This window comes from Pimephales promelas, chromosome 1 (assembly GCF_988280905.1).
Source record: "Pimephales promelas chromosome 1, fPimPro1.hap1.1, whole genome shotgun sequence".
Classification (NCBI taxonomy): Eukaryota; Metazoa; Chordata; class Actinopteri; order Cypriniformes; family Leuciscidae; genus Pimephales; species Pimephales promelas.
The window spans coordinates 38126021-38138787 of NC_142769.1; the positions used below are offsets into that span (position 1 = coordinate 38126021).

The 12767-nt window shown below is 42.1% G+C and overlaps 1 protein-coding gene across 11 annotated transcripts in view; it reads right to left on the reverse strand.

The window, feature by feature from the left end:
- Positions 1 to 12767, reverse strand: part of sox6 (SRY-box transcription factor 6) — a 150832-nt gene that overhangs the window by 102183 nt on the left and 35882 nt on the right. For 2 of the 11 annotated variants that reach the window (XM_039656894.2, XM_089129617.1), the window contains exon 3: positions 2932 to 3175. In XM_039656894.2, coding sequence (XP_039512828.2) covers positions 2932 to 3171 — 240 coding nt within the window. In that variant the 5' untranslated portion in view covers positions 3172 to 3175. Of the gene's footprint in view, positions 1 to 2931; positions 3179 to 8397; positions 8559 to 12767 lie in introns of those variants that run through there. The other 9 variants (XM_039656887.2, XM_039656834.2, XM_039656826.2 and 6 more) reach the window with 8 other exon arrangements.

A 12767-nucleotide genomic window follows, 5' to 3' on the forward strand; every position in this document is an offset into this window, starting at 1 on the left:
GCAGGCGACTGTTCCGCACGGAACCCTCCAGGCCATCGTAAATCCTGGCCCGCGTCTCAAACTGCTGTTTTTTTGCGGTCCCACCTGTGTGTGGTTTAGTGGTTAACTGAGCTTCTGTCTGCAGCTGATAGTTCACTGTTCCCCGAGCGAGAACACAGAGAGGGAAAACAGAGCGAAAGGGAGAAGCGATCTGTTTGTCTGATCCTAACTCCTAAACACTACTGAGTGATTGTAAAAAAATAAAGTGCAAAAGCACATTAGTGAGTTGAGAGGGAGTCCTGAGAGAAGAATTTGGGCATAGTTCCATCGATTGGATTGTTCCATCAATGAGAGGAAAATTGGCAGGTTTGGAGAGCAGGGCACAGACGGGCATTAGGGCAGTGTGATTATGGGGCAGTGGTACACGAATGATATATCACAAATCAGCTGGCACAGACTGAGGGTTCTGCTAACACACACATGAAGTCAAATTTGGAGGTGGCATATAGAATATTGCAATTTTAGGTACAAGACAAGACAAGATTAATTGGAGACTTTTTACATTAAAGTCTAAAATCAAAAGTCAGCGATACCAATATGAACTCAAATATCTCATCAAATTCTTCAATGACCAAACTGAGATAAAATATATACTCTATTGTCTCAAAAAAATATCTAAATTTATATGAATATGCTATGGTTCATATTTTTTGGGTCAGTGATATTTAAGAAGTGATTTTTTTTATTCTAATCTATCTTGAAAAAAAATGTAACGATTTATTTTCCTTAAAAAAAATATTAAGCAGCACAACTGTTTTTGATATTGATAAAAATAAGAAATGTTTCTTGAGCACCAAATCAGCATATTAGAATGATTTCTGAAGCCTCGTGTGACACTGAAGACTGGAGTAATGATGCTGAAAATTCAGCTTTGCCATCTCAGGAATAAATTGCATAAAATATATTAAACAATACATTAAAATAAAAAAATAGTTATTTGAAATTTTGATAATTTAACAATTATGTAATTTTAATAAATCCAATAACACCAATAGCAAAGACAACTCTCTGTCTTTCATTTTATACATTTTATACTTATTTACTGCCAACCTCCAAACCTCTTTATCAGTGCTGGCATTCTTATGTCTATGTTCGTACATCTCTCTCTTTTTACCCTTTTTATATTTTTTTCAATGCCATTCTCTACACTTATATTGACATACCAGATCTAAAGGCATGACTCACTCCACTATACAGTAAACATAATGTCAAATGTACTGTATATAGGAAGAGTTTGTAACATACTTCAAATTACATTTACATTTTACAGACACTTTTATCCAGAGTACAGTGAAGTTTTTATCAGGTGAGAGTTAAAACAAACTACAAACCCCACTGAAGAAGAAAAAACTCGCTCAACAATAGGACGTCCTGCTCATGTGAAGACAAGCGAGTGCAAGTGCACCGCTCACTGCAAATCAAACACAAGCAGCTGCACTTGAAAATCAAATGAGCACAATTAACTTTTCATATGCTTTCCCTCATTATATCAAGAGGAAACGGAGAGATCATCCCATGCATATCCAACCACAGCAGTGCGGTAACAATTCTTTGAAATGTTCTTCTAATTACACCAATCACAAAAGCTCTCTGTAATCCAATTAGGAAACAGCACCACCTGAGCAGTGTGGAAGTCTTGGATTTAAATGTGATGAAAAGGTCAAGACAACCATTATTCTATTCTATTCTATTCTTTAGAAAAATAGAGAGAGATGAGACATTTTATTAGATAGAATTAGATAGATGTTCATATTGAAATCTTTGACGTTTGATATTTTGGCATATCCGAGCATTGTGGAGGTCTCTTCTGAACTTCTACAGGAGAGAGATGCAATTCTTTTCATGTGAAAGATCTGAAAAGTCTCCATTTGACCTCTATCTAATCTCATCGCTTTCTTGGGAGAAATATTTGAGTTAAACAGGGATCTCATTTCTCATTTTTCCTTACAATGGGTGCAAAAGTGCATCCTGTTGTCCCTAACACACATTTGATGTCACACCATATGCCATGGTGTTGCCACCAATGGAATGCAAACTTTAGCTAAAGAAAAAGGCAAAAATTCTCTCATGACAGCTGAATTTTGAGGCAAATTAAAGTGGGGGTTTGCGTCTGGATGCTGCTGGGCCAGGGGAGTCCAGACCCCGGGGGCTGGTCAGAGTCATCCTAGCTCTGGGCAAGCAGCCGCAGCAGAGGGAAGGTTTATAGAGAATTCCCTTTTACAAGCATCGAACAATAAGTGGCTGTCAGTCTCACGTCTGGGCTCTATGCCTCTTGGTCTAGTGAGACCACCACGGAGAAAGGGGGGGCTCCCTCTACTCCCTAAAATTCCCACTCCTCATCCGCTTTCTCATTGTCTCTCTATTTATAGATTCATAAAATCGCTCTGACATGAAATGCAATTCAATACATGGTTCTCCTGCACTTTTACAGTGTGAGGGATCTCCAGGCGCTTGTGGGGGACTTAGACTTCAAAGCCGAGTCCTTGGCAAATCGCAAAGTCTTAAGTCTTCATTCAAGTGTTCCAGAGAGGCCTGCTCCCTTCTAGCTGTGTCCTTGGGTTGAGGATTCCTCTCTGTAGGAGCACAGAGGGTGTGTGTGTGTGTGTGTGTGTGTGTGTTTGTTTTGAGAGAATAGATGTGGGATACATCTGGAGGTTTACTCCATGACATTGATGTTGTGTTAATGTTGTAAGATTGTGTCGTAAACGGAAAATATCCAGAGTTCTAGACGAATAACCTCGACCAGACGGTTGTCACTCTCTGATTCCTGCCAACTATCTTGAATAATGCAATCTTTCATCTACACTTCATTAGAAAATTTTAAAAAAAAAACACAAGTTTCCTGTGTTAGCACACGTAAATGAGCTATGAAACGCTGGCAGTGGCACTCACCATGCGCTGCTGGGCCGACATCAGGCTCTCCCAGTCGGATTCGGGCGGCACGCTGCTGCTGATTGGCTGAAGCTCCTCCAGGGGAGGTTTGTTGTGGAGCAGATTGTGCAGGGGCAGCTGAGGGGCGATTAGCGACTCAGAGTTCTCTTCCTTCTCCCAGGACATGCGCTCCTGACTCAATCCATCCTCACCTCCGTCAGGGGTCGAGGCAAATGGAGAAGTGGCTTGCTTGGAAGACATGATTCTGCTGAGAGAAGAGCAGAGGAAAAGTGTCAGAAAACATATTCAAACTTCCAATGCGACAACATAATTCAGAATAAAGAGTCTCGCAAATGTCAGACAGGAAATGCTGGAGCTCAGCTTTCGTTCTCTATGAGTTGGCAGCCGCTCTGAGCCTCCGTGCCACATCTAACCCGATGATTGAACCGGTATCAGAGCTGGGGAGATCCTATCAATGGCTCTGAGCTTGGTGCGGGGAATACGGCATACACTGGGGTCCCTCTTAATCCTTTGTTTAATGTAAATGGACGTGCTGAGCTACGGCTGGAGAGCTGCCTGAGGCAGGCCCGATCCACCCCGCCCCATGGCTGATTACCGCACTAAGAGGGTTACCATACCATATAGCACGTTCTCATTAAAGCACTAACTCTGCCACCAACCACAAAAAGAGCGGTGACGCTGAGACGCTGACACTTAATGGGAATTTGGTCGTTACATTCATATTGAGTCTATAAATGTGTCATTTCCCTTCATTCTGTAGTAATTGTGCTATTCTGCTTTTGCAATTGTCCTTAGGAATTAATGCAAGTAGGCTGCTGTGGCATAACTTTTAAGATTTACAGCAACTTTCCCATTTCACAAAATCGGGTTGGTAAATGCATTTGCTTCAAACAAAAGTCATCATGTCACATAGCATAAAGTTTCTTTAATCCCACAAACTTGATTTTCAGTGATATATAAAATAAAATAAAATAATCAACAGGTCATTTGTGTTTGACAATTCATAAAATCACTCTAGCCTACTACTGCTAAGGGAATGAACTCTTTAACTGCTAATTGAATTAAACGCTTGATTTAAATACTTAATCAAAAGACTCGGATCTAACGAGTTGAGAATTAGCCAGCACACAACTTTTCTGCCAAATAGTAATTTACACTAGACAGACAGCACCCATCATGAACAATGGCATACACACGACTGCTGAACATTATTGTTTTGAGTCTAAAATGTCCAGAGTCTACGAAAGCCTATGGAAGTTGAACGCGCTGCAGCTAGCCACATTAGCATGGACAAAGGGCTTGGGCGTTCTAGGTCAAGGGCTGCAGGTGAGCGAATGTCCTTCCACTGCCCACTGAGACTGCAGAGAGATGAGAGAGAGGCAGGCTGGGTAATGAAGGAAGCCCAAGGTGCCTCCAGAACTCCATCTCCAGCCCTGCCAAGTTTTCCAGCATGTGGCTCATCGTGGGACGAAAACAAATTTGACACCGGGAGAGATTATTTTAACACCAAACTGTGAGTTAATCTGTTCATGTGCGTGCGGCGGCCGTGCACTCCGGCGCATGAGGGATGTGTGGGTTGCAACGGGCTGTCAGGCCCAATTGCTCTCAGGCCCTTTAAAGTATGACTACTTCATTTGAAGATGTGCCATCAATTTGCACACATGGCTGAGCACTTAAGCCTCACACTCTCAATATGAATTGTTTAATACAGTTCGGTAAGTGAGCCTATAAAAAAAAGGCCTACTCAAGCTACTATTGTCTCATGCTAGCTCCAGTAATATTAATTGTGTTATGCTTACCAAAGAAATATATGTAAAAATAATACATACACATCCGCAAAGTCTTGGATGAGCTCTGTGGAAGGCAACAGAAGTGGACAATGGAAGTCAATAGAAGTTAATCAAGCGGGATACCGCAGCTGTGCAAACAAGCTAAGTCTGTTAGTTAGCGCAGAGAAAGGCACCAGAGACCTAGACCGCTCCGCACCCCTATTTTCCTTAGCGAGACCAAGGCCTCAATTTTAATCAGCCAATAAATTGTTTCCTGTAATTATATCAAACAGAAAGTGATCTCTTAAATTGTGGAGCGCTAATTGAAAATCAAATTTAAGAGCAAAGTTCAGAGCGCCGAACGGTGTGTGTGAAAGGGGGCGCGCAACGGCTAGAGGAAGAGAAAGCGAGAGAGAGAGAGGGAGAGAGATTTTTTATTCATGGATCCAAAGAGCCGGAGCTTCCAGCACAACAACCCCCACCTTCATCTTCAATGGACTGCGAGCGAAACAAAGCACTTCTTTTGTATTACACAGTAAATCAAGTGGTATTATTTTACCTCTAAAATATTCAGTCTCTCAGGCCTTTGCCTCCAGTCTCTAGCCATCAGTCAAACTGCTGATGCATGATAGTGAGAGAGAGAGAGAGAGAGGCTGACTCCATCCTCCTGTAACATGTGTCTACAGCAATTTTACTCGAAAACGCAACAGATCTGAGCCAAGGCCCCGTAACAGTATTTGTCAGTTAGAGTTAATAATTCATTAGGAGAGCTGGGAGGGCAGCTCATCCCGTGAGTGCTGGGGTTCATGAGTTTTGCCCACCATTCCCTCCCAACCATAACACCCCCCAACCCACTCACATCCACCCAGCTAATCTGCACCCACGGCTGAGAATGGAACAATGTGGCCACCATTTAACTGGAATAAAGGCCTGATTCCTAAAAGGGTTTTTCCTTTAAGCGCACTTCAGAATCATTTAATTTCTCCCTACGACCCATAAAACAAAAATCAGTATGTGGTGTGTGACAGAGGAGGGGGAAATAGCCCCGACGCCATCGTATTTCATCAAATTAAATGGTGTTTTACGTTGAGAGAAACACCCATGGAACAGTCCTGTGAGCCACCGCAGCGCTTCCCTTTATTCTTATTAATAATTCAATCTGTTTCTTCAGTAAATAAGTCCGATCCGTTGGCCTTTGTGCATATTAAGCAGAGAATATATCAGAGTGGCCTCATATGAATTCCTGTCAGCCCTCTCCCTCTCAGGCCTGATTACACAATAACAATGGACAGCTAACAAACCAAACCAATCAATAAGTATAGGGCAGCACAGCTTGTCTTTTCACAGTCCAGGGCCCCATGTATAGCGGACAATATTGCGATACGTTTATGAGGATTAGGAGTTAAGTTCTCGGCATGAGTTCTCATGTAGCCAGGAATGCTTCGACTCATGAATTGTTGCCGCTGCTAACGTATCATCACGCACTGACCTCTGTTTAATTGGTTGGTGGCATTAGAAGACACCCCGCGCTGGTGTTCCTCAGGGGGTCTCATGACTGGGGGCCATGTGTTTTGGGATATCCGCTTTCGCCCCTCTCAATCGTTAGAATCCCCCCGCTCTTCTGTCTGTCTCTGCCGTGTCTTTCTGTTGCCCTTTTATAGACAATGGTGATAAGTAACTCCTGAGCTATGGTGTCAGTGCTGCCCCCTTCCCCTCGGACATCCCACACCCCCTCAAAAACCACAGCCCTTAGCAGACCCCGTAAATCACCAGCCACTCCTGAAAGGAAATATTAGAAGGCCGCTTTTCGCTCCACCACCACCACCCAGACCTATATGAAGAGAAATAATCAAATAAAAGGGGGTAAAACAAGCGGGCCATTGTTGAAGGAACTAATGATTGGCGAGCAGAAAAATGGCAAAAGCTGCTTTATGACAGGGCTTCAAGTTTCCACGGGTAACGACACACACACACTCACACGTGTGTAGGTTCATGCTTGAGCATACGCACATACGCTGTCAAAACATAGGCTAAAAAGAAATGTAAAGGTAGGGTGAAGAAAGTTACAGGAATGTAAAATGGTGCCTTTAAAAAAAGCGTTACTTACAAAAGGCTAAACAGAAATCTAAAACAGAACACTCCAATGCAATTATTCAAAGTGTATTAGGAAGTGTTTGCATCTGAAAGGAAATTGTGTAGTATTCCTGCAGTGAGGATTATAATAATACGCTTTTATAATAATTGTGTTTGTATCTTGAGTGTAAACAGTGAGTAGTAAATGATCATCAGACAACACCAACAAAACAAGGAAAAAGAAGAAAAAAACAAACAAATTTGCACTGACAAAACAATTTCTGAGTAATACTGATTTACGTTTATCTCTTTTTTTTTTTTTAACAACAGCAGCTGCTGCAGCCATAAAGACCGGTGAGTGTTCAATTACTAAGTCATCGATACTTAGTTACTTAGCATACATAAAATGAAGATAATACTCTCGCTCATTGATACTAAAAATGACTGCAGAGATTTCTGTCACGAATACGTCGCACACATGAACGGTTTCCCACAGGGAGTGAGAAGAGGATTGGGAGACATACAGTGGCATGAGTTTGCATATGTGACTTTGTGTGAGAGTCTCTCTGACAGCAGATCACACAGGTGACAGAACAGACTCTCCAGGCCCTCACCTCCTATAATCATCCCTCTGTCACCTGTGAAACCTGGGCTGGAAAATTATCATCCCTGCTGTAGCTGTTTAGCACCTTCAAATTATCACCTTCCATTGTACCTGAGCAGTCTACCGATCCATGAACAATCATCAGGACAGAAAGTGCAACTGAGTAGAAATATCAATAGAAAACAAGTATTTATTCTTAATCTATTTTAATATATCCTCTTATGGCATTATTTATTGATTTATAAGTAACTACATAAATATAAGTATCATTTAGAATTATTATACAGACGACAATTTTTTTTCTAGCGGAAAGAAGGCTTTTAGTGATTTTACTTCATGAAAGTTGCACTAATACATATTTTTTTAACTTTAATAAAACTAATTTTATTAATTTAATTAAAATTAATTTAATTAATTTTTTTAACTTTTATTTTCTATTGTGTGGTAACTGTTTTATAAAAGCAATAAGGTACTCTAGGAAAGTGCTGTATCGTGAATAAGTAACAGCTGAAGCGGACGCGAACCGCCTGTCATACCTTATTGCTTACACACACACACACACACACACACATATATATATATATACATTATATTATTTAATAATTATTTTAATAATTTAATAATTATTTAATAAACAAAGTTAATAATTACATAAAATATAGTGAAACTAAGATGCCTCTTATAATCTGAGAAATACCTTAAATTTTAAAAGCTGACTTTTTTTTATGTACCCCATAAATGTTAACCTTACAACAAGTCAACTATGACAGCTCCTTCACCACACATCACCCATTCCTTTACTGTCTTACACTGTTGTTCCAAATCTAATCTTAAAATAAAATACAAGTAAGTCTTTTCTAAAAGTGCACTCTGTATATTAAGCATAGACTGTGTAATAATTATTCAACAAAAAGTAAGAGAATTGTGAGGAAAATCATTAGCTCAAGCACCCTGCCACTGTCCTCACTGTGAAAGTGAGATATGTGTGTGAATGAGCGTGCATCAGGTGTGTACACTCACATACTGTCTCCCTCAGCCTGTTTGGCCGCTCCTTTCCTTCTCTGTTCTTCACACACCACTTCAGAGCTGGATGGCATAACACTTCCTCAAATTCTGGCACACACAAACACACACAAAAACACTCGAGCACAGACAGGCCGTTCGTCCCCGTCCCAGCCACGGCACGTCTTGTCAGAACACATCCGACGGCACGCTGAACGGAGTACGCTCTCGCACATGAACGGAGCAACCGGCAGACCAGCTGTTAAGCTCCTCCGCTCACACACACACACACACACACAATCTCACTCGCACGCGTGTCTCTTTCAGTCCCTGCACGGCCGGAGACGATTCCGAGACACAAGAAAAGCAGCTCGCCGTCTTTTCTGTCTCTCTTCGTCCCTCGCTAGGGGCCTTACGGGGCGGCAGTTCCCAAAGTGCCTAGTGTCAGTGCTGCAGTTAAGCAAACTTTACAGCCACTGAAGCCATCAAGCAACACAGCCTATTTGCGGAGCAACAGTGGAGCTTTGTGGTTTCCCTCACAGTTGACAGTAAGTTATGAGCCCTTTGTGAGTGCAGGGGAAGGAAAGCAGAGATCGGAATTTGGCAGGAAAATATAATACAGAATTCTCCTGTCTGTTGAACCTGTTTTTTCTTTCATTTTTTGTGTTTGTCTCTCTCTCTCTTACTCTCTCTATCCCTCTCGTTTTTTGTTTTTTTTTGTGTGGAAACAATCAAGCATTGTTGGGGGAAAGAAAAGCAACTCTGACAGATGAAATATAGTGTGGGCCCCTTTTTGGAAAAACAGTAAACAAAGCACCATTCAAGGACAGGTCCTCTCTGTCATTTATAAAGATACTTTTCTTCAGAGTGGCCGACTTTATAGCAAAGGAGTCAACAAACCATGTGTAAAATCTCCAACCGTCCACTGTGACAAGGACAGAAGACAGAGGCCGAATAAAGTGATAATACTAAAGATAGACAGAGGATATATTGCTCTGTTGCACAATAAACTAATTAAACAAGATGGAGGGTGATAGACTGAGGAAAAAAGGGGGCAAAACGGGGAATAGACAAAAGTGACTAGCCAAAAAAAACTTTTTTCCAGACTAGCCAAAAACGGGGACAATGGCTAATTATGAGGGAGTAATTTTGCCGCCAGAGGACTGGGGAGAATGAATGGACGCATGAAAGGATGAGGGCTATTCAAGCCCATGTCAGCGAGAACTGTATGCCTACAGTCTTCAGCCTGGAGCGCATGAGGTCATCATTGGCACCACGTGCCCAGAAAAACTTGGGCTGGTACAACTGCCGTTTGGACATCTGGAATGCCGGCACACAGTGCCCTGCTTTTTCCAGCCACTGTCCCCCTAATTCCTTTCTTTTCCAAAAATAGGATTTTTATTTTTTTTGCACCAGTCGCTAGTCAACCAAATTGGAAAATTTGCAGCAGCTAATGAAAAGAATAGCAGTTTTGTTCCCTTTCATTCTCATCCCATGAATGGGATTTCTGTGGGGCAAGAAAACTAAAGAAATTACCTTTGATGCTGTACTATTCAGGGTGGACAACAGCTCGTTAATTATCGCTAGTCCCATCCTTAACTCTTCCGCAAGATTTTAATTTTTTTTAATTTTTTTTTTATTTTGTGACTTAAAGGGATACTCCACTTTTTTTGGAAATAGGCTTATTTTACCACTCCCCCAGAGTTAAACAGTTGAGTTTTACCGTTTTCGAATCCATTCAGTCGATTTTCTGATTTTTAGAAGAATATCAGTAACCAGACAGTTTCTGGTCTCATTGACTTCCATAGTAGGAAAAAAATATACTATGGAAGTCAATAAGACCAGAAACTGTCTGTTTACTGATATTCTTCTAAATATCATAAAATCGGCTGAATACGTTCGAAAACGGTACAACCCAATATATATATATATATATATATATATATATAGGGAGTGCCGGAAGGAGATGCCAATTCATGTAAAACGTCATTTGGAAAACCAAAACAGTGGCAGATTGTTCGCCCCACCCAGATGAGGCCATGAAAAAAACGACTGATGAATCGCAAGGGTCAGCCAGGACACATCGTGAAGATCTATGATTAAGCCTTATTATGTTGGGGCAAGTGACATTGATTGCCGATTTAAACCTCTGAATCTAATTCATTCGCCCCTGTTCAAATGAAAGCATGGGCAACAGTGTGTGGCCACGGTGACAGGTCGGACGAAGGCGGCTGAATAAAAACCCCTGCTAAACGAACGGTTGGCACTCATGTCTGTCAGGAGGTGGTTAGAAGTTCCCAACATGACTGACAGCCGATACAAAAAATAGAGAGAGAGAGAAACAGAGTGAGAGAGAGAGAGTCCGTCCATCGATCTGTGTAATTGCCATGAAAATCTGAGTCAAAGAGTACATGAAGGGTTGATGTTTTAGCAATGCTAAGATGGAGCGGCACTGGGAAAAAGCGGTAAAGTGAATACGAAACATGCTGCACCACGGACTAATAAAACCGGGAGCTGACAAGCATGGTTGAACAGAAAAATGTGCAGTAGATTTGTACCCAGGCCAGAAAGCAGGCACATTACTGGATTAGCCGCTGACTGATACAGAAAATGTCTCACCCGTCTACTATTAAACCGTAAGTCTGACCAACTCACACCCGCCCGTTACAGATGAAACAGCACAGTAGTGTCTTAAAAATGTTCTCAACAAGCTGGAAAAATATCTGACTGGAGACAAGCTCAAAAAAAAAAAAACCTCTACGGTCTGTGACGGGCTTCCTCAGCAAGTTGTAAGTAGCATTACATCGGTCTGCTCCATTCTGTAACACGATCCGTGCAGCAGCCGCAAGCAGTTAGAACTTAAGTGTAGTCATGTTGACTAACACCTTCGGCTCTCTTTCTTTCCTTCTTTTCCACCATGCTCTCCTTTTCCTGGCAGGAGAAGACACATGCATCATGACAGGCTTTCAGAATGAAATCATTAACTAAATTGCTTTCTTTTAAAAAACCACAAGTGTGTGACGGGGTGGGTTGTATCTGTCTCTGGCTGCTGTCCACCGCTTTTGGGTTCGGGCTCGGCCTCTGTTGTGGTTCACGTCGCCACAGCCATCCCACTCTGTGCGGCAGGAACCGGGCTCTGTGATTCGCCGGAGCCCCGTATGAAATAATCGAGTAATCTCAACCCCACTCCCCGAATTCACAAGCCCTGCCTGCCAGCAGCACAAAGAGGCCTTTTGTGCTCCAGAATGTGTGTGTGTGTTCTCAATACTGACTGTATGGATCATCATCCCTGAATCAATCAAAAACATATTAAACAAATACACATTTTGAGCTAGGCCATTCAGCAGAGTTTGTGGGAAGAGTGAGTGAGCAGTGAGCAAATTAACACCACTTCCGTTTGTCATCGAAGCAAAGAGCAACCCGGATCGCTAACGTATTTGTGAACGAGAGTGTGGTGGTGTATGATGCGCTTTTCAGTCAGAAAAAGGCTGAGAGAAAGAGAAAATTGAAAGCAAACTATAAAACAAAAGAAAATGTCCATGTCCCCTCTGACAGCAAGGAGGTGAATGACCCAGGACAAAAAAAAAAGAGAGAGAGACTGTAAGATCTACTCTTTGGTAACATTGTATCTGGCACAGAAAGACTTGAATAAGCAAAGCAAACAGAGGGAAAGTAAATAGGTAGCGAAGGCCAGACAAATATTTGATAAGCGGATAGGTATTGTGGCAGTGTGGGACATGTGGCACAGGTCTTCCCTCCCCTCCTCCTCCCCTTTATCCCTCTCAGTTTCTGCGTGCGAGGCAGCAGATGTGTCTTTCACAGCCCGCGGAGTGTGCAACCAATCGGCAAACAATAGCTAGCCACTGACAAAGGTCATCTTTCGCAATCCGCGCGTTATCAGAGACTAAAAAAACAGCGAGCACGCAGCTAGTCTGTGCTCAACGCACGTCGCATGGCACCCTGACTGTGTCTGTGTGTGTGTTTTAACCCCTCACTACAATGCTACTTGATCCTTCTTAATAAGCCAATTACACAAGTTTAAGCCACCTCTTTGACCTCGAGTTAAGCTAACAGTTGGTGTAAACAAGTGAAATCCTATTACCCTAATAATATACATGGAACCAGGCGGCAACGGCCAGCAGTTCAGGCGCTAAAGCCTCTTGGAGTTTTAACTACAACGAGTTTGGTCCACCGGAGCAACAGTGGACATGAGCTTTGTGCTCCCAAAAAGGGTCATAAGTTAATCCGCAGCGGATATTAGAGCACTTGTCAGAATGGATGTGCTAATTTAGCTAACCTGTATTAAGTCTCTCCACTTAGACGACTAAAAACAAACACGTCCTCTGTCATTACATTAATACACATTTAAGACTGGAAACTCCTGAAAC